This window comes from Urocampus carinirostris, chromosome 15, assembly GCF_059441175.1.
Source record: "Urocampus carinirostris isolate Australia breed hairy pipefish chromosome 15, RoL_Ucar_1.0, whole genome shotgun sequence".
In the NCBI taxonomy this organism is placed as follows: domain Eukaryota; kingdom Metazoa; phylum Chordata; class Actinopteri; order Syngnathiformes; family Syngnathidae; genus Urocampus; species Urocampus carinirostris.
In genome coordinates this window covers 34,570,195-34,592,071 of record NC_142363.1, presented here as the reverse complement: position 1 = coordinate 34,592,071, position 21,877 = coordinate 34,570,195, and the positions used below count along the sequence as shown (strand labels likewise).

The following is a 21,877-nucleotide window of genomic DNA, read 5'->3' as shown; positions in this document are numbered from 1 at the left end:
AATAAGCAGGTAGGCGCCTTGACTCCCTATTGGTGTGTGACTGTGTGTGTGAATGGGTAAGTGTGAAGCACATTGTAAAGCGCTTGGGGAGGTCTTCATTGACTTGTAAAGCGCTACAGAAATGCTGACCATTTCATTTAGCATCTTGATTATCCTCAAAACGTTTGGAGGCCGACGCCCTATCGGTGTGTGAGTGTGTGTGTGAATGGTTAAGTGTGAAGCACATTGTAAAGCACTTTGGGAGGTCTTCATTGACTTGAAAATCGCTATAGAAATGCAGACCGTTTACCATTTACTGTATTCCCAAACTTTCAACCCTGCGGCTTATGCAATCATGCAGCTAATCTATGCATTTCTTCTAATGGCCGCCAGGGGCGCCTGATCAGTAAAGGTAAGAGTGAGACAGGTGGAATGTGTCAGGATTTTCGTGCTTTGAGCATGAAAAAAACTAGCATGAACAGAATCCCGTTATTGAAAATGTGTCAATAGAACGGGAGCGCTAGCTAACACATTGTTTGTTGATTTGTAAACAGGAATGTATATATATATATATATATATATATATATATATATATATATATATATATATACATATATACATATATATACATACATATATATACATATATACACCCTGCGATTGGCTGGCAACCAGTTCAGGGTGTCCCCTGCCCGATGATTGCTGGGACGGGCTCCAGCACCCCCGCGACCCTACTGAAGATAAGCGGTGTAGCTAATGAGATGAGATGAGATAAATATACATACTAGTAAAATATGATTAATAATATAAAAACTCTCCTCACCGTAATTTTTAATTCTTCTAATTTAAAAACATAAGGATATTACATGAATTTCAATTGATACAGCTCACCTGTCGATTTTGTATTTAAAATGACATTGGAATCCAGCAAATTTATATTACGGTGTATATATACATATATATATATATATACACAAGTAAAAATGTGAAAACATAATTCTAAATACTATAATTAAAATTAATTACTAAATTAATAAAATTACTAATTTTTTTAGGAACATTAAAAAAGAACAATAAACAATTAATAAAAGAAAGAAATAAGAAAGAAATATATCAATTATAACCACCCAAAAGAAACCCAGAATAACTTTATATATACTGTATATATATATATATTTTTTTTCTTCCTATTTTATTTTCATTATTATATATATATATATTTTTATTTTTTTTTGAAAAATATCTTTAATCTGAAGAAATGTAACCCATAGATATCATATGTTAATTAATGTAATAACTCAGTAACAACATAGTAATATGATGATAAGTTGTTATTTTAGAAATACATATGAGAATGGCAGCCCTTTGTGCTAATTAATCAGAAAAAGTAGCTCACAGGTTCAAAAAGATTGGAGACCCCTGGACTAAATACATTCTCAAATTTTTGATAATTCCTATGTCAGAGTGCAAAAAACAGAATATTTTCTGATGTACAATTTCAAACTTAATTGTTATTTTTATCATAGTAATTCTCTAAGTGTGATAACCGGTTTCCAAATGATTTTGGACAACATATTATGAGAAATAATGATAGGAAACCCTTATACTTCATGGCTTGTCTCAACCGAATCAATGAATGCTCTTTTAAATAAAGAAGTCCCGATCCCGCAAGCTCTTTGCGCTTGGACACAAAAGCCAATGTCTGCAAGGCCCGCCTCCTACCTGAATGCAAAGCGGCCTAATGTGAGCGGACATGTTTATTAAAGTGGGCCTAGTTTGGGGCAGCAGTGAATATTGCAGACGTCAAAGTAGGCCATGTGCGGCTGGAGGAGGGTTAAAAAAAAAAAAAAACGTGGAAGCCGATCTCAACGCTAGCCTTAGGTTCCGTGTTCCTCTTCTTCTTCTTCTTTCACACAACCAAAGGCTTTTTTTGTTCCTGTATTTACTCTTCCTAGCACTCAACACTACAGGTGGAACGATTATTGGCCGGGCCGCATATCTGCATGAATATTTGTAGATTTTGTAGATAAGGGTATCAGCATTTTCATTCATTTGACAGGCTGATTAAATACATTTAAAACCGGGTTAAGGCTCAGATGCAGCTGAGCCTCTCCCTCTCTCGCCTCCATAACAACCAGCCCAGTGCCTTCTGATTGGATAGGCACTTAGGGGCGGAGCAACTAAAGCAGGAAGAATAACGTTAGAATGGCATAAACAGCGGCAGCTCTAATAACTCCTGGGTCCAGACATGCCTGTGAATCAACATTGCAGATAGAAATCAGATTTTAAAAAGTCTGTAGTTAGAAAAGTGTGTGTGTGATTTAGAGATAGCATATTAGCATATAGTTAAGCACATTCAGGTGAGGACTGATATTAGCTCTTCTCATAACATTAGTTGTTAAATCAAGCGTGTGTGTTTGTAATTGAGGTAGCATAAAAGCACACAACAGTGGAAAACCGAGTGATGAGCTTTTACCATAACATTAGCTCGTAAATCTGGCTCCAAAACAGGAGTGCATACTCTTTTCAATTCACGAGCTCCATAGAAATGTCAATGCACATTTTGTTTTTAGTTACTGTAAATCATATTGATTGTGTTGACATTTTTATTTATTGCAAAAACTTTCATGGAGCTATTTAATTTTGTATGTACCTTTACACAAGGTACATACAATTTTATTCACTGCATTGTTCGTTTTTTTGGTTGAAGTAAAGTATAAGTCAAGTTTGTTGTGTTAAAATGAGAATGCATTTACTGTAAAAAGTTTCATAGAACTATTAAAGTTTTATTTGACCTTATAACAAATATTGTTTGTTCCTTTTTGCATTATTAAAAAGTACTTATGCCAAGCTTTTCTTTACACCAAATTAATATCGGCTCCAAATAACAAGTTATCGGCCTCCTCTAAATACTAACAATCGGTATTGGTCCTGAAAAATGTGTATTAGCTGATCCTCACTCAACACAAAAGAGGTAAGAACTGAAAAATGTTGGCTATTCACCATTAGTTTTATTCTACCTATAAGAGATAAAATGCTGCTTCTGGAGACTGGGGCTAATTTAACTGCTTGTTATATTTAAAAATCAAAAACAAAAAACAAAATATAATTACTTTTACTTGGGTCTTTTTTTTTTGTTCATACAACTTTGGTAAAAAATGTCTCCAAAAATTGGTGTTGGTGAGATTAGATCTTGACTTCATCAATCGATGGGTCGGTGGTTCGCGCCCCGGCCGAGTCATTCCTAAGACTTAAAAAGTGGTCGGCGGCGCCCTCTGTTGGCTGCGGCTGCATCGGCTCGCTACAACGGGTCAGGTGCAATCGACATTTCGTTCTGTGTACATTGTTACACAGAATGACAATACAAGGACATTATTATTATTATTATTATTAATACTTGCTTTGAAGATATTTTTATGAGCACTCGTGAAAATATATCATTTGTAAACATGATACAAGTGCTCGAATACTGAAGGTCACACATGTTGAGCTACAATATCCATTCATCCATCCATCCATCCATCCATTATCTGCACTGCTTATCCTCAGTAGGGTCGCGGGGGTGCTGGAGCCTATCCCAGCCATCCTTGGGCAGAGGACGACCTTAACCGGTTGCCAGTCACAGGGCACACAGGGACAGACAATTTGCTCGCTCATTCACACTTAGGGACAATTAAGACAATTTTTGGGAATGTGGGAGGAAACCAGAGTGCACGGGGAGAACATGCAAACTCCACACAGGAGGTTCGATCTCATGACCTCAGAACTGTGCCGCACGAGCGCTAACCACTGTGCCGCCGTGCTGCCCTGAGCTACTGTCTCTATAGAAAATAAAAACATATTCCAATGGGCCGATAACCGTGACATGATTTTAGGCCGTTATCGCTCTTGAATGATACTTACGCTGGTTTTGTTTTCAGTGTGCATGGCGGTAAAGCGCAGGTATCCGACCGGAGCGAATGCGTCTGCCGAGTGGATCACCGTTTCGGATGCGTCGCTGCCACATATGTGGAAAAATACATAAGCAGACTCAAAAGGATTTTGCAGTACAATAATCCCTCGTTTTTCGAGGATGTTAGTTTATAAAAACGTCCTGCGATAGTCAAAACCTTTAGTCATTCATTTATTATATACTCAAGTACAAACCCCATTTACAAGTTCAAATATTTGTTCAACAAATAAAGGTATTGTACTTTATAAATAACTTCTCGACTGTTAAATTATTATTTTAAAAATAATCTTGACATTTTATCGCACGGCTGTATGGATTAAGGACATGTTAACGTTATGGAAAACTGCAATTACCTTCCGGTTCTGTCCGAGAGGAACCACATATTCTTATACATCAAACATTTTTGAAAAAGCACCAGGGAGCCACTAGGGATCCCCAAAGACCCGCATCTGGCTCCAGAGCAAGTTTAGCGGGTCAAGAAGCTCTACTTTGTTGGCGTCTTCCTCTGCCTTTTTTAGGGGCAGTGTTTTGTTTACATGATGGCTTTTAAAGAAACATCAAAGTGAAAAAGATTTGTGCATACAAATGTAGGTGTTTCGTATGTGTACAAATCAGAACGCAGGCAGACAAGCAGAAAAGGGGCGTGGCAACTGTTTAGCCATCAGAATGCAGGACAATGCACCATGATACACAATACAGCAAGAGATTACTGAAATTATGATTTATCAATATTTTTAAAATTCTGATAATTTTATTTTTCTTATTCTGGACAAATTCCTGCAGCACTAGACAAAGTTATACAGATCAGTGTTTTAAAAACACGAACGTAAACAACTTATTATTTTGCCTTTGAACTCAAACGAGTACTATACTAGCATAATGGCCTGGCGTTGCTGGGCATTCTACTTGGGCGAGGTTGTTAGGGCAGTCATTTGTTGAAAAGGCGCAAGGGATCCATTAGAGAGTGCCAAAGAGCCAATCGGCATTGATATACAAGTTTAGATTTAGATGAGATATTTAAAATCCTAGTGAACAAAAATACTCACATGACGATCTTCTTTTTGAAAAGGGGACAATCGAGAGTAAAAGTTTCGTATTCGCCTCCTTCCCCGCAAATATGGACGCCGTACTTCTGGGAGAGCTACAAGAACCAAAATGGATAAACAAGATCAAATAAACAATCATTCAAAAATAATTTCACATGATATAAAAAGTAAAAAAAGTAATTTGAAAATATTTAATATAGATGCAACATTAATCCCTCAAATATGTCATTTCACTCATGTGGGATAATGAAATATCCTCAAAATTGACATGAGCGGTATATATTTGATAATATTAAGCAGTAAGAACATCCAAAAGGTTTGGCGACCTGTTTCAGGTAAGGCGCTATTTCAGCCAAAGATTTCCCAAGGTGCTTGTCGGGATCCAATCCTAAATTGGGGAAACAAGATAACAACATTAGAAACAATTATATGTATTTGACTCCTTTTAAAAAATAAATACCTTACATTTATTAATCTTTTTTTCCAATAAAAAATTAATTCAGTAGACTGCCGGGCTACATTGTCCTTTTACAGTGTAGAATAAGATGTGAAGGTGTTTTTTTTAACACCTTTACAGCATTTTACCCAGTATACATCAACAAATTATTCAGTGTGCTCAAAAACGAGTACTTTTTTGTACTGTATTTACTGGATGTGGGTACCAAAGCTTAGATTGATGCTACGCAAATCGGGATATATATATTAGTTTAGATAAGATGTTGATTACATTATATAGCTCTCTCTCTCTCTTTCTCTCTCTCTCTCTCTCTCTCTCTAGCACGGCGGCGCAGTGGTTAGCGCGTGTGCGGCACAGTTCTGAGGTCATGAGATCGAATCCCTGTGTGGAGTTTGCATGTTCTCCCTGTGATTGCGTGGGTTTCCTCCGGGCACTCCGGTTTCCTCCCACGTTCCAAAAACATGCACGTCAGGTTAATCGGCCGGTCCGAATTGTCACTGGGAGTGAATGAGCGAATGAGTTGTCTGTCCCTGTGTGCCCTGCGATTGGCTGGCAACCAGTTCAGGATGTCCCCCGCCCACTGCCCAAAGATAGCTCGGATGGGCTCCAGCACCCCCAAGACCCTACTGAGGAGAAGCGGTGCAGATAATGAATAATTTAATGGATGAATATATATATATATATATATATATATATATAAATATATATATATATATATTGGGCGGCAGTAGCTCAGGAGGTAGTCTTGGGATCAAGGGATCCCAGTTCGAATCCCGGCTTGTCCGTGTTACATGTCGAAGTGTCCTTGGGTAAGACACTGAACCCCTAATACCCCCAATAAGCAGGTTAGCGCCTTACATGGCTGCAACACAAGGCCGCTATTGGGAAATGTGAAGCACATTGTAAAGCGCTTTGGGAAGTCATTGACTTGAAAAGCGCTATATAAATGCACATCATTTCATTTCATTTCATATATGTACACAGACGCTCCCCTATTTACGACCATTCGACTTACTAAAAACGGTAGATACGAACATTTGTTTCGGGATGTTGAAAAATATCCGAACATTGCTGTAAATTAGATTTTGTATCGTGTGCACCTTTTTCCGAGTACAGGACATTACTTTAGTGCTTCTTTCTGCCGCTACCGGCGTGTGGTGGCGCTGTGAGAGGTCACCCAGCATCCACCCCGAAGAAGAAATCGAGCTTCCTCTCCTAAGTTCGTGTGTAAACATACGACTGCATACTGCATCTCCGGCGAGCTAAGAACTTCGACATTTTTATTGTTTAATAGCTCGTGCACCCATTCAATATGGTTGGTGTAAAGAAGAGGCAAGCCGTTTCTTTTTAAATGAAAATGGAATAAGAAAGCTTGGTGCGGTTGAGAATATGGTCAGATCGCTTTTTTTCCGTCCACTTTCTACCACGGAGGAGGAAGTCACCTAACCTCTTGAAGCTCATCTTCCAAAGTCAGTTAAACTCTACTTTATTTATCTTTATAGAGCATATTATTTTATGAAATGTTTATTTTTCAGTACAAAACAATACAGGTTACTTATACAAGCCTCAAACATACTTATATAAACCTCAAACATACAAAATATAGCACTGAGGCAACTTACAAACAAATTTTAACTTACGAGCAATCTCGTCTGTAAAGTAGTACCTACTACATATAATTTTGTTATTATCATTTGGTTTCCTATCAGTAGTACCAGGGTTCAGAACTACTATCCCCCGCTTTACAGTAATTTCACTTTCCGATAACCCCCCCGAAGCCTCCCTCCAATAAGAACAAAAATGATGCCATATCCTGCGGGTCTAATATAGATGAATAAAGTAGATAGACAATCCCCTATTCGCTAAGGTTGTAATTACACAATCCGTTTTTCATCTCTCAGGTCAATCCCTCAGTTTTGAAGCTTAATTGATTGACACGAACTTTAACAAGTGAGCGACTCATCCCGAGAGCTTCTTCCCGCATGGCTAATGATCTCCGAGAAGGCCATAAAACAGAAGGGGGGTCTAATTAAAGGAGCAGAGTTAATCGGAATGTGAGAAGTTCTTTTCCCTGGTGGTCTGACAAGCTCAAAGGTTAAAGTGTCAGGAAACTCGAGGCGGAATTCCGGGTTCATCTCATTCCCCAGTAGGGCGGTTCGGGAATCAGGAGGGGGGCGGTAGAAGGAGCACACCCTTATTCCCGTCCCTCGTGAGTCGCGCTCTTAATTAGAATGAGAATTCCTAATCTTCACATCCTCTCATCTTCACAAAGGTAAAGGGGAGAAAACGTTAATATTCATTCCTTTTATAATTAGTCACGTCTTTTAACAAAATCTTCGTAATTGGCTCTAAACGGCACCTGCCTCGCAATTTGCGACGGTTTTGTTAACTTTTCGGCTCTCGAATCATCGGCCACCCGCGGGGAGGCGTTTTCGCTTGAGAAATAAAGTGAGCGAGTGCCAAAAACGGGACGGAAATAGCAGAAATGTCAACACATTTATTGAGGTTCGAGACTTATCAGTGAGGAAGGAACCTTCATTCAGTTAACAACACATTTTATTTTAAGTCATTCTTGCAAAACTACGTACAAATTGATCGAAACTAAATTGCCAAACTATTATTGTAAGGGATGCATGATCATCATTGGACCAATATTGACTCAATATGATGTCAAATTTATTGGCCCTATTGAAAAAAAAAACATCCGTAAATTAATCACTTGACACGACAATAGAATATTCAATTATCAGATAGATAGATCGATAGATGGATAGATACTTTATTCATCCCCGTAGGGAAATTCACACTTTCAGCAGTATCCTTGTGTTGAAGAATAAAATAAAATAGAAGATATAGAATAGAAAATACCCAATATAACGTGTTGATATAGAGTATTCAAATAGTGCTACGGAAAATACACAGTGTAATAAAAATAGGGTAGTATGCAAATGTGGGGGTGAGGTTTAATGTGGGCTTTTACTCCCCCGGGTGGAGTTAAAGAGCCTCATGGCATGAGGAAGAACAAGACTGTGGCAGCAGTCTGTCGCTGAAGCTGATCTTCTGTTTGGAAATGATGCTGCGCAGTAAATGTGATGAACTGTGATAGATTTTAAGCATTAATGTTCTTCATTAGAATATATTTTGATACTTTTAACTCTTATTAGTTAAAATAAGTCATGTTGGTTAATTTGACATTTTGATTTATTCATTGTGAAAAGTTTTCGGGAGGTATTTCGGTTTGTATGACTTTTATACAAGTGGCTGCTCAGCCTAATTTGATTTATTCGACATGTTATATGGGCTATTTTTGTATTCTATATCTCTCATTTCTTTTTTTAACAAAAGGATACTGATGGAAATGTAAATTTCCCTACAGGGATAATAATTATCCATCAATTTCCTGCAGTTAGTTATGGTTTAAGTGAAATATTACTCTTGTAAGTTCTATACTAACTTATTTACTGTAAAATGTTTTTAGAGAGCTATTAAAGTTTTATCTGAATCAATAGAAAAAAATATCAATTTCTTTTTGCATTATAAAAAATATTACGCAATGTTTAGGCTTTTACAGCAAATATTGGTCCTCATAATACTAATATTTGGTATCGCCCCTGAAAAACCCATATAATATAAAAAATAAAACATATAAATATAATAGAAATATTTGAAAAAATATGACCAAAAAAAAACAAAAACAAATTCTTACTGAAAGAAGTGTGCCTTATCTCCTGTCCTAAATTCCCTGTCAGAAAAAAATCAGTATCCATACGTATCAGAATGATACTCTGGATTTAGCCCAGCTCATTGTCAGCTTTCCTCTTCTTTATTTGAACTGACAAGGTTTCAATTTCCCTGTTCCTTAATTCCATTCAGACGCTAAATTCCCGATAAAGAGCTCGACAAATTTTCTATATAACCCTAATCTCCGCATCAGTGGTCTCATCCCAGCCCTCGAAATTTCTCTAAAACGATGCGGCGATAGCAAACGGCTATTGTTTTTCAAGTGTTTTTATAACCGAGCGAGGGGGGGTGCGCTTATTCTGTCTATTTAGCGGGCTAAAGTGCCGCACGTCACAAATCTAATTTAGCGCGTGGAGGCGGATTAAAGCCGAGCTGTCAGCAGATGGCGAAAAAGGAGCCGGCGGATATCTGCGATAGCGCTAGCGCGGCGGGCTCAGTCGGGCTAAGACGCTATCTGACATCTCCAGGCTTTTCGTTCCGAGCACGGGAGGGAACTCGGCTAAAGACGTAACTTCACGTGATCACAAACTCTTCACGGTGGGCAAACACACTTAGAAATGAATGCCACAATTGAACCCATCCGTAAATAGTATATGGAACTGTTGTATCCATCCATATATAGTGTAAGTACATTGTTTACCATACTTTCACGAGCATAGGGTGCACCGCTTAAAAGGCGCAGTCTCGCTGGCTGGGACTTTTTCTGTATTTAACACATACGCAGGGTGCCCACTGCTGCGGCTGCCTAACAACAAACAACAATCATACAACTGTGTATATTTTAATTACAGCGGGAGCAAAACGGAGTTTGTTTGTGGTTTATGAAGTATTGATTACAAAGTAGAACATGTGGATAAATGGTAAAATGGAAAATGGTCTGCATTTATATAGTGATTTTCAAGTCAATGAAGACCTCCTATAGCGCTTTACAATGTGCTTCACACTTACCCATTCACACACACTCACACACCAATAGCAGCCATGCAAGGCGCCTACCTACTTATTTGGGGCATTAGGGATTCAGTGTCTTGCCCAAGGACACTTCGACATATAACACGGAGGAGCCGGGAATCGAACCTGCGATTCGTTTTTTAGCTTCCTCCACTTGCGTGACATTGTTTTATTAAACTTCAATTCTCTCACGGATGCTCGATATCCATTTTACTCCGCGTGGCGTAGAAATCACATGATGATGTGATTTTAAGGTTCTGTTGGTAGTATACCAAATCATGCATGGAAACGCTGGTCTACTAATGATCCCAAGAACCAAGAAGATATCTGCAGGTTCGAGAACGCTCTTCCCCCTGAGATTCGATCCGCAACCTCAGTGGAAATGTTTAAATCTAAACTTAAAACACACTTCAATTCTATAGCATATGAATAACCTATATTTTATGTTGACAATATCTGTGTATCATTTGCCCTTATGTAGGTTTTAGATCGGGGGATGATGTCATAATAGTCTGTGGTTTGCAATAATCTGTGGTCTGTGCAGCCCTTTGAGACTCTTTGTGATTAAGGGCATCACAAATAAACATGACTTGACTTGAGGTTTTTGAGTTTTTCCTTGCCCTCATGAAGGTTTTAGATCAGGGGATAGTGTAATAATAGTCTGTGGTTTGCAATAATCTTTGGTCTGTGCAGCCCTTTGAGACTCTTTGTGATTAAGGGCGTCACAAATAAACATGACTTAACATGACTTGAGATTGTTGAGTATTTCCTTGCCCTCATGTAGGTTTTAGATCAGGGGATGGTGTCATAATAGACTGTAGTTTGCAATAATCTATGGTCTGTGCAGCCCTTTGAGTCTCCTTGTGATTAAGGGTGTCAAAAATAAACACGACTTGACTTGAGGTTTTTCTTGCCCTCATGTAGGTTTTAGATCAGGGGATGGTGTCATAATAGTCTTTGGTTTGCAATAATCTGTGGACTGTGCAGCCCTTTGAGACTCTTAGTGATTAAGAGCTATACAAATAAACATGACTTGACTTGACTTTTTTTAGTTTTATCCCCCCGCCCTCAACCCCTCCCCATCCTGGTCGACCATTTTACTCTCTCCAGAGGCTTTGTAAAAGTAGTCTGGGGAATCGAAGAACTCGGATAAGTGACTGATAGCGAGATAGGGAAGCCAGAAAGCAGAATAATGGCCCGATCGCAAATCTACGGCTTAGCGCCGGTTGTCGAGACGCTCGCCCGAGGGAAAACGTATCGAAGCGGAGAACAATACGAGGAGATAAGGAGGAAGGGGGGCGTGTATTGCTATTCTGCTGCCACCCGAGAAGTAATCGCAGGTGATCGCCCACCTTTTCCCGGTCGATAAACGGCACGCGTGCCTGGTCTGCTTTTTCTTTCCGGGATAAAAACGGGCCGGCGCTCATTTTCATCTTAACTTTTCTCCGATTTGTGGTAAACGCGCCCTCCGCCTGTCTGTTTTAGAGCCCGGGGGCGCCAAAGTGACTGACTTGAATGACTGACTGATATGGGTGATACTCAGAATTTATTTTTTTTAAAGTTGAACTTTTCTGGTGTGTTTGATGTTCACTTTTTTTTACTTTTCTCAATGTGAACTCTCTGGAAGATACCTTATTGGTACATTAAAGGGATATTGTTTACTATTCACGTCAAGTCATGTTTATTTGTATATCCCTTAATCACATTAGGCTACATTGAACCCGTTACTTAAGAGTCTCAAAAGGCTGCACAGATCAAAGACTATTGCAAACTACAGACTATTATGACGCCATCCCCTATCTACAACCTAATGAGGGCAAATAATACACAGATATTGTCAACATAAAATATAAGTGATTCATATGCTATAGAATAGAAGTGTGTTTTAAGCTTAGATTTAAACATATCCACTGAGGTTGCAGATCGAATCTCAGGGGGAAGAGCATTCCGCAACACCGGGGCCCGGATAGAGAACCAATAAATAAATAAATAAATAATAAAAATAAATAAATTTGGGCAGCACGGCGGCGCAGTGGTTAGCGGCACAGTTCTGAGGTCATGAAATCGAACCTCCTGTGTGGAGTTTGCATGTTCTCCCCTTGCTTGCGTGGGTTTCCTCCAGGCACTCCGGTTTCCTCCCACATTCCAAAAACATGCATGTCAGGTTAATTGGCCGGTCCAAATTGTCCCGAGGTGGGAATGAGCAAGTGATTTGTCTGTCTGTGTGCAGTTCAAGGTGTCCTCTGCTCACTGCCCGAAGATGGCTGGGATGGGCTCCAGCACCCCCGCGACCCTACTGAGCATAAGCGGTGCAGATAATGGGAGAAATTGATAAAACAATTTCGCTATAATGTGCCGTGTAACTGAAAACTATGCTACGAATCACAAAGATGAATACAAACTATGGAGACTTAAAATGGCTAGACCCAGTGTTTTTTGTATATCGTAGGAAGATTCTGCCGGGTTTCATTGAACCTACCAGTCTGAGTCTCATAGAGTAGAATTATCAGTGTCTGAAATAACGTCTGCCCGGACACCCGTGGCGTGCATCTTTTATGTCGGGCGTACGACTTACAAAACGTCTCGACAACTTTTTCGAGAGAAAAAAAAAAAAGCAAAAGATTTTTTTTTCAAATCAAACGTTCGCTTTATTACAATTTCGAAATCTTAGTTCGGTTTGGAAATTTCTGAATTTGCATACTCGGCAGCCAATCAGAAGCCCGCATCGAATAACTGCTTCCGGACTTTACCGAGCGTTATCGGGTCGTGCATTTGCATGTCATTTTCCAAAGTAGACGCACATAGAACACAAGAAAAATGGATTTGTGGTTAGGATTCAAGAAAAAATGTCATCCCCAGAAGAAAGATTCAAAAGAAGCAAACAAAATCTATGACGCTACAAAACGTAAACGTACATTAAAAGCATCGTGGAAAGAGGAGTTCACGTGGCTTGTAGCAGATGGTGCACCGCATTTTTGAGTTTTTCCTTGCCTTCATGAAGGTTTTAGATCAGGGGATAGTGTCATAATAGTCTGTGGTTTGCAATAATCTTTGGTCTGTGCAGCCCTTTGAGACTCCTTGGAATTAAGGGCATCGGAAATAAACATGACTTGAAGTTTTTAAGTTTTTCCTTTCTCTCATGTATAGAATAGAATAGAATAGAATAGAATATACCTTTATTGTCATTGTTACAAATGGGCTAACATATTGTGACAACGAAATTGGGCATGACACTCCAGTTTTACACATAGTGAGGGTATGAGCAAGAAGATAAAGGAACAGAGAAGATAAGGGGATAGTGTCATAATAGTCTGTTATTTCCAATAATCTGTGGTCTGTGCAGCTCTTTGAGAATGTCTGTGATTAAGGGCTATACAAATAAACATGACTTGACTATTATTTAAATCGATCCTGTTCTATTTCAATAAATAACATACTCTGTAACCACTAGGGGTCAGTATGTAACACAAAGGATTTTTATGAAAAATATTCACAATAAAAAAAGGTGAAAAAAGAACTTTGAGAAGCTCGACATTCCGTGAGTCACCGTGCAACTTGAGCGTCAACCAAACGTCGCCTTGAAAGCAAATCCTCCACATTTTTGCACAGATTATAGTTAGAACCACACGTCACCTCGGGTGTTTTTTTTAAGCCTCCCACTATTTTGACATTTGCGTGTTTGGGCTACACAGTAAAAAAAAAAGGAAAAAAAAAAGAAAAAAGGTGAGATCTTATCGGATCTCCCCTGACTCATCCCGCGGCGCTGCTAATTACAAAGGAGACGATTGAATGGCGGCCTTCGGGCGAACTGCAGTTTCGGGTCCTAGCAGGTCCGGGCACTCGTTTTTTTTTAAAGGGAGATTGTGTGACAACAAAACGGTTATTTAAAAGGATTTACCTGCTGATTTTTTGTTCAGGAAAAAAAATGCAAGGGTCAAAGTTTAAACCGAGCCGAAACAAAATGACAGCTAAAAGCTTCCTGGCACGTACGTTCCTGCCGAGTCAATAAAGATTAATATTCCCTGGCTTTGCCGTGCAAATTAAAAGTGAAAAGATAAAAAAAAGTATCTTTCGGATGACAAATCCCGCTTGTGAAAAGACAGCTGTCCGAATGGCGGATAATCCCCTAAGTGAATTTGGCGTCAGTTTGAAAACTGCGCTGATGGCGGCTTAATTCCATGTTACTGGAGAAAAGTAGTGGTAGAAGGAACTGCCACATTTGGTTATCAACCACATGATATTTGGCTATTCTATGTGAAAAGATAGTAAAGTGACCAATGAATACTCTAAAGTCCGAACAACACGCCGCTGACTAGGGAATCTGACTGTTTAATTAAGACAAAGCATCCTGATTCTGCCAAGTGCTCTGAATGTCAAAGTCAAGAAATTCAATGAAGCGTGTGTAAACGGTGCTCTTATCTATGACCAGGGTTCGTAGACCTTTTTCATGGCCAAGTTAAAGCACTAATTAAGGACTTTCAAATCCTAATTTTTAACAGCTTCAGTACCATCAAAACATCAAAATAAGTGATTTTTAATATTGTGTGTGCATTTATCAGGACGTATAATTTTTAGATCCTGATTATATCTCAAATATACCTGTGCATATAAACAATATGTGCAGCACGGCAGAACAGTGGTTAGCGCGTGTGCGGCAAGGTTCTGAGGTCATGAGATTGAACCTTCCCGTGTCCTATGTTCTTCCCGTGCTTGCGTGGGTTTCTTGCGGGCACTCCTGTTTCCTCCCACATTCTAAAAACATGCATGTCAGGTTGATTGGCCAGTATGAATGGGCGAGTGAGTTGTCTGTGAGCCCTGCAACTGGCAACCAGTTCAGAGTGTCCCCTGCCCACTGCCCGAGGATAACTGGGATGGGCTCCAGCACCCCCGCAACCCTACTGAGGATAAGCGCTGCAGATAATGGATGGATGGATGGATAAACAATATGTGTGTAAATATTTTATGGACAAATCTCTTCCCATATAGGTGTTGGGTAAAAATTACGGTAATATGAACCTTACATTTTCAATTGACCATTGGGAAACCCTATCTTAATTTGTTCATGACCTATAATTGATACATACTCCTTGCACTAATGCACATTTCATTGTGCCCTGTTTGGGTGTACCATGCACCTGCCCCCTTGGACGCCATCCGTAGGGGGAAGTGATGATGCATAGGACAATGCCAAACAACATAAAATCAGCTGCAGTTAGTCACGAGGGCAAATAGATATTCAATGGCAAAGTGAAACCACCAAAGAGCAGCGACAGCGTCATATTTAAGCTGACCTGTTGTGAAACAGGGCAACAATTTCCAGTATTTAGAAGCACCTGACAAAAATCCAAGCACTTTTCAAACTTCGAAAACACAACATTAAAAGTCAAACATTTTTAAGGATTTCAAGCACCCCAAACGTTTTATGACACTCTTAAGGTAGCCAAATGCCTCATCGTCTAATCAGTGATGCACACTATTGGATGTACGAGATTCCCACTGTCCCTATGGAGTAAGATCGCGATCTTTGTTGAATCGGCGGGGAAATGTCTAAGAAAAGTAACGCATAGTGCCGCAATTAAGACACTTGTTAGCTGTCTCTCTCAACTTGCGCAGCAGTCAATATTAGTTAATTTGGCATTGACTTATCACACAAGTGCGATCAAAATCATGAGACTTAAATGATTGTAATCTTTTAACAAATAGTGTCAGCCGATTGAGTATTTTAGTGTGGCAGCAGGGTATATTTTCCTAAAATGTTGCAGTTTTTGGCGTGATGGTGTCTGTCTCACCCATGGCGGCAACTTTGATGAGGATGGCGTGGACGCCAGATGATATCATCTCAGAGAGAAGCTCGTCCTGGTCTCTCCTCCACAGGTAGGCCAGAGGCTGCAAACCGAGACGCAAACACCTGAGGGGGGGACAGGTGAGATTGAGATGGGGGGGCGGGAAGATTGCAAACTCGCATTATGAGCTCAGTGGGAAAACTTAACAGCAAAAGTTGCCTTTTTTTCCCCCACGCAATAAATAAACAAATAAGTAAAAACAAAAAATGCTTTCAACTTTCAAATAATCTGCACGCCGTACATTAGACACCCCTTATCTAGTGGAAAAGCTACAAAAAAGCCAAATAAAATATTGCAAGTGCAAACCGTATCTATATAGCGACTAGAGGAGAGCCATATTCTGCAGCCAAGTGGCTAACATGAGTGGCTGGCTAGAGAATGAAACATTGGAGAAAAAAATGACAATGCTCTGAGACTATCCGATGCAGGGTTCAGCTGCATTCTGTGGCTATTTTTTTAATTTATTGTCTATGCTTCAATCCCCCCACGCAAAAACGTTTTTTGCATATCCTACTTGGCCTTTAGTTTGCATTCCTAATCAAAAATATTTTTTTTTTACATTTACATTTAGAAAAGAAAAATTCATTATGGTTTGAGGTACTGATTTGAATCATGCTGGGCCCTAAAATAATAAAAAGAAAAAAAAATTAATTAGGCCCCCAAATAATCCATAAATAAAAAATAAACTAAAAATAAATAATTATATGTTTAAATAGTGTGTATATATATATATATATATATATATATATATATATATATAGTAAAAAAACACAAATTCATGACAGTTGAGTTACTGGTTAGACTACACCAAAATACATTGAAAACAAATGTTGTTTTATTTGATTCCATAAAAAGTTCATTAAAAACATGAAAATCCATGAAAAAAACATCTATATTGTATGAAAAACAAATTCTTAAGAATTGAGTCACTTTGGGTAATATGGGGTTAATAATAATAGTAAAAAAATAATAGAAAAGTTGAGTTACTGGTGTGATTAATAAGAGGTAAAAAAGAAATACATAAATAAACACATTAAATTATACACACAAATGTCTTATAATATAAAATAAAACATAATTAAAATTGTTTGAAATAATAATCGAAATACATATATTGTAGAAAACACAAATTCATTCTATTTGAATTACTGGTTTGAAAAATACCGTATTGAAATGAAATGAAAATGAAATGAAATGAATTATTAATGAGTATTTTTTTTTTCAAAAAGGTACAGAGATACATTCTAAAATATATACACTACATTTGCAAGTAATATTGTAGAAAAAGATTATGATAGTCGAGTTACTGTTCTGACTATAATTATCACATTGAATTAGACCAGAAAAGGGTCAATGATTTTTTAATAAGAAAATAAAAAAAATAATATTAAGATGAATATAGAAGAAATGGATTACATAAAAACAGCAAATACAATAAAAACAAACCGAAAAGGAGAAGTATTTACTTATGTTTTGTTTTGAGGAAAAAGGATTAGAAGAATCTTATCATTAAAAAAATGTAGCTGATTAGTTTGCTTGATAATCGATGAAAAAAATTGAGCCGTTACACTTATCGTGACAAAACGTCACTCCTAAAAATAACCCTTTATGCAAACTTCATTGTTTTTAAACGTACACATTTTCGATGCGGACCCTCTGGTAATCGGAGAGAATGGCCCCTGCAGACACGGCGTCGACACCCTCCTTTTCCTGCGGAGAGAATGAAGAAACCTCAAAATACAAGGCAACAACACCACCCCCCCCCCCCTCCCTTTTCTATACAATATGTGAGGCAATGACGTTTGCGCCCCGCGGGGGTTAAATAGTGTTTGCTCAAGCTGCAAACGGTGACGGCGAGGCTTTCCATTGACTGTCAGGATGTTTACATTCTGCTTGTATCAAAGTGGTTGCGGTATCGTCCCCGGTGATGGCATTTATTTGTTTAGCCGCGTGTGGATGACACATTGAAGTTGCCGCATCTCGGAGAGGGAAACTTTCGACTCGCTGATTGGAGTTCAAATCTGGGTTAGGGGGAATCTTTATGGAGCAGTGGTTTCAATCTAAAGCAATGCATGTATTACAAAATAGTATGGATTGCACAATAGTTACTAGTTATTTACTGGTAACGGTTAAATATCACGTCGCAGATATCGACCTTCTGGGATAAAAACAAGCAAAAATAATAGTATAAGTCACTTGATGCCACACTATAATATTAAGTCAGCCAACACAACTTGCTAAAAACATCCTTAGAGTTTACGTTCCTCATAAATGTGGTCATGTCTCCTCTCTCACTCTTCGTAATGTAGGTGAGGCACCTGAGAGAAAAAAGACCCAAGACGAATCACTTGATGCCGCACTATAATATTCGAACACCCGACACTACTTATCTGAACATTAGTGTTCTTCATTGGAATATATTCTGATTTATTATAGAAGTAATAGCACAACTTGGTCGTGTCTCCTCTCTACCTCTTCATATTGAGCATGAGGCACCAGAGAGCTCAGGCATAATACAATTCTAAGCTTTGATGTTGCTCATCAGAATACATTATTGTTTCTAAAGAAGTAGTAGCACAACTTGATTGTTTATCATCTACACCGGTCCGTAATGTGCACGAGACACCGGAGAGCTTTAAAACATTGCATGCTGTTAAAGAAAACCATATTCTAAGATTTTATGGTCCTCGTTGGAACAAATTTTGATTTTCTATTGAAGTAGAAGAACTTGGTGGTGCCTCCTCTTTAACTCTTCGTAATAAGCGAGAGGTCCAGGAGAGGTCAGCAATAAAAAGTAAATATTCTAAGAATTTATGTTCCACATTAGAATATATTTTGATTTATTATAGAAGCAGTCGCACAATTTGGTCGTGTCTCCTCTTTACCTGGTCGTAATGAGCGAGAGGTCCCGGAGAGGTCAGCAATAAAAAGTAAAGATTCTAAGCATTTATGTTTCGCATTAGAATATATTGAGATTTTATATAAAAGTACGGTAAACTTGGTCGTGTCTCCTCTCTACCTCTTCATATTGAGCATGAGGCACCAGAGAGCTCAGGCATAATAGGATTCTAAGCTTTGATGTTGCTCATCAGAATATATTATGGTTTATAAAGAAGTAGTAGAACAACTTGGTTGTTTCTCCTCTACACCGCTCCGTAATGTGCACGAGACACCGGAGAGGTTTAAAACATTGCATATTCCAAGATTTTATGGTCCTCAATGGAACAAATTTTGATTTTCTACTGAAGTAGTAGAATAACTTGGTTGTGCCTCCTCTTTACCTGGTCGTAATGAGCGAGAGGTCCCGGAGTGGTCAGCAATAAAAAGTAAAGATTCTAAGCATTTATGTTCCGCATTAGAATATATTGAGATTTTATATAAAAGTACGGTAAACTTGGTTGTGTCTCCTCTCTACCTCTTCATATTGAGCATGAGGCCCCAGAGAGCTCAGGCATAATAAGATTCTAAGCTCTGATGTTGATCATCAGAATACATTATGGTTTCTATAGAAGTAGTAGCACAACTTGGTTGTTTCTCCTCTACACAGCTTGTTATATGGGCGAAATGGTCCTGAAGTCAAACCAATTGAGAACCAATGAGCTAGAGGAAGACGTTCAACTAGAAATTCATAGACATGAACCACAATACCTTCAACTATCCATTTGTTTTTCCATTCCCTCCTTCCTATACATATAAATCCCCATTTTATTGTTCCAAAGCATATTTCTACCAATATAACCGCTCGGCCTTCTAATTTAAAGCGCAGAAACACTCTGACGCCTCGCAAACAATCCCGGCAACATAAGCAAGGCGCAGCGTTGCGCGCGGTTACACATAACCCCCCTACCTGCTTGGGTCCTCCCCCCTCTGAAACACCTGCAGATTCATTAGAACATTACACGGGTTGTAATTAGAATGCCAGGCCAGTGGCGGGGAGGATGGAGCGGTCTCCAGTAAATTACCTTGTAGACATTATCAATTTCCCTGGCTACTGGTCCTTAAGATAACCCTGGCGGTCCACCCCCCTTTCCCTGCCTCCTACCCGCCCCTGCTTGCTTCCTGCAATTTTTCTCTGCCTGATAAACATGCTGATTAAAGCGAGCGGCGTGTAAACCTTTGATACTTTCCTAAATGAAATCCATGCCCTGCCTGGGGCTGGACGCCGCTCTGCACACAAACAGGCGTGTGACTCCGAGTAGGCTAAATGCTAATCAGATAAAAAGCCAGCGCCGGTTGCCGCAAAATAAAACCCGGTAGATAAACACGGATATAACCGTGAGACCCCAGGTTTAAACATCTCCGGGCGTGGGGATTCGCTTCGTTTTAGCGTCGCGCCACGGTGGAGAACATTAATGTCAATTCTACAGGCCGGTGACAGTAATTACGTGGGACTGATAGTGTTTCGGGGCCCGGCGTGGCGGTTAAAGGGGCTGCAGGGGCGGTCGTGTAATTCGAGGTAAGCCTCGGGGCCCGCCGCACTCGTCTAATGCAGTGATAACCCTTTGCCTAAATGTGACTGTCACTTACTAAAGAGGCCAATTAGGAAGCAAGGATTAGGACGAGGAAGGACGAAAAGAACATGATCGAAAGAAAAACGTTGGGTTGACTGAAGGAACAGATGGGGTTTATTTTGGAGAATTCTCCAGTATTCTTAAAAGCAGGGTTGGGTAGGGTTACTTTAACGTGATTACTTTCAATGACTTTCGGATGACTCCAATACCAAATATGCTAATAAAAGACAAAAGAAACTAAATAGGAATAAAATGACTACATTTTGTGCAGGCTTGGGGAGTAACGGAATACATGGAACGGCAAAAATGATGTTTATTTTCATTTTGTTTCTGTCGCATTTGTTAGTTTTGCCGGAGATCAAAGCCAGGAGAGAAAGCTTACCACATGTTGTGAGTCATCATTTTATTCATATTTAGTTTCTTTTGTCTTTTATTAGCATATTTGGTATTGGAGTCATCCAAAAGTCATTGAAAGTAATCAAGTTAAAGTAACCCTACCCAACCCTGCTTAGAAGAAGAAGTACCCTGTGAATCATGTTTTTTTGAAGATCTTCAAATATATCTGCAATCTACATGTGCAATTCTTAATCTTCTGGGTGCATTTTCAAGACTCGATATTTGAATTTCGAGTAAATCACAATGTATTTGTGGATCTGAACAATACGCGTGTAGCTATTTTTGTGACAAAGCGCTCTTTGCTGTATCAGGACCAGGACAACCCGCTATGGTTGACAGAATCATGAATTCTGGTGTGTACCAGAAGATCCTGAAGGAGAACCTCCGGCCATCGGTTGGTACCTCCAAACTCAAGCGCTCTTGGATCATGCAGTCCACCTCTTAATAGCTCAAAGAACAAAGGCAATAAAGGTTCTGGAGTGGCCAAGTCAAATTGTGATGCTGTGGTGTGACCTTAGACGGGCAGTTAATGCTAGAAAACCCTCCACAGCGTTGTGAAACATGAATTACCAATTATTGTAAATATTTTCTTTCTGCTATCGCTGCCAAACTTGGCCCAACTCTCAATGAGGTTCAGGGGGGGTACTTTTTCACACTGGACCAGATAGGTTTACACCTTTTTTGTGTCAAGTCAAGTCATTTTTATTTGTATAGCCCTTAATCACAAAGAGTCTCAAAGGGCTTCACAGGTTATTACACAGACTATTTTTTCAGACTATTATTACACCATCCCCTGATCTCAAACCAACATGAGGGCAAGGAAAAACTCAAAAAACATGAGGAAAATGAAGAAGCCATGAGAAGGGACCGCACATGTGGTATCCCCCTTCCAGGATTACCAGACAGCAAAGGATGTTGCCTTAATAAATGGAATCAACATTTCAAAACTGTATTTTGTATTTTCATGGGTTATCTCTGTATGACATTGAATAAATGAATG

The 21,877-nt window shown here is 39.1% G+C and overlaps 1 protein-coding gene across 3 annotated transcripts in view; it reads right to left on the bottom strand.

Moving 5' to 3' along the window:
• The window catches only part of dph6 (diphthamine biosynthesis 6), a 136,083-nt gene that overhangs the window by 68,892 nt on the left and 45,314 nt on the right, over positions 1–21,877 (bottom strand). For all 3 annotated transcript variants that reach the window (XM_088354270.1, XM_088354268.1, XM_088354269.1), the window contains exons 4-8: positions 17,607–17,680; positions 15,917–16,035; positions 5,305–5,366; positions 4,979–5,073; positions 3,884–3,977 (exon numbers count right to left, since the gene is read on the bottom strand). In XM_088354270.1, the coding sequence (XP_088210396.1) occupies positions 3,884–3,977; positions 4,979–5,073; positions 5,305–5,366; positions 15,917–16,035; positions 17,607–17,680 (444 nt within the window). The remainder of the gene's footprint in view (positions 1–3,883; positions 3,978–4,978; positions 5,074–5,304; positions 5,367–15,916; positions 16,036–17,606; positions 17,681–21,877) is intronic.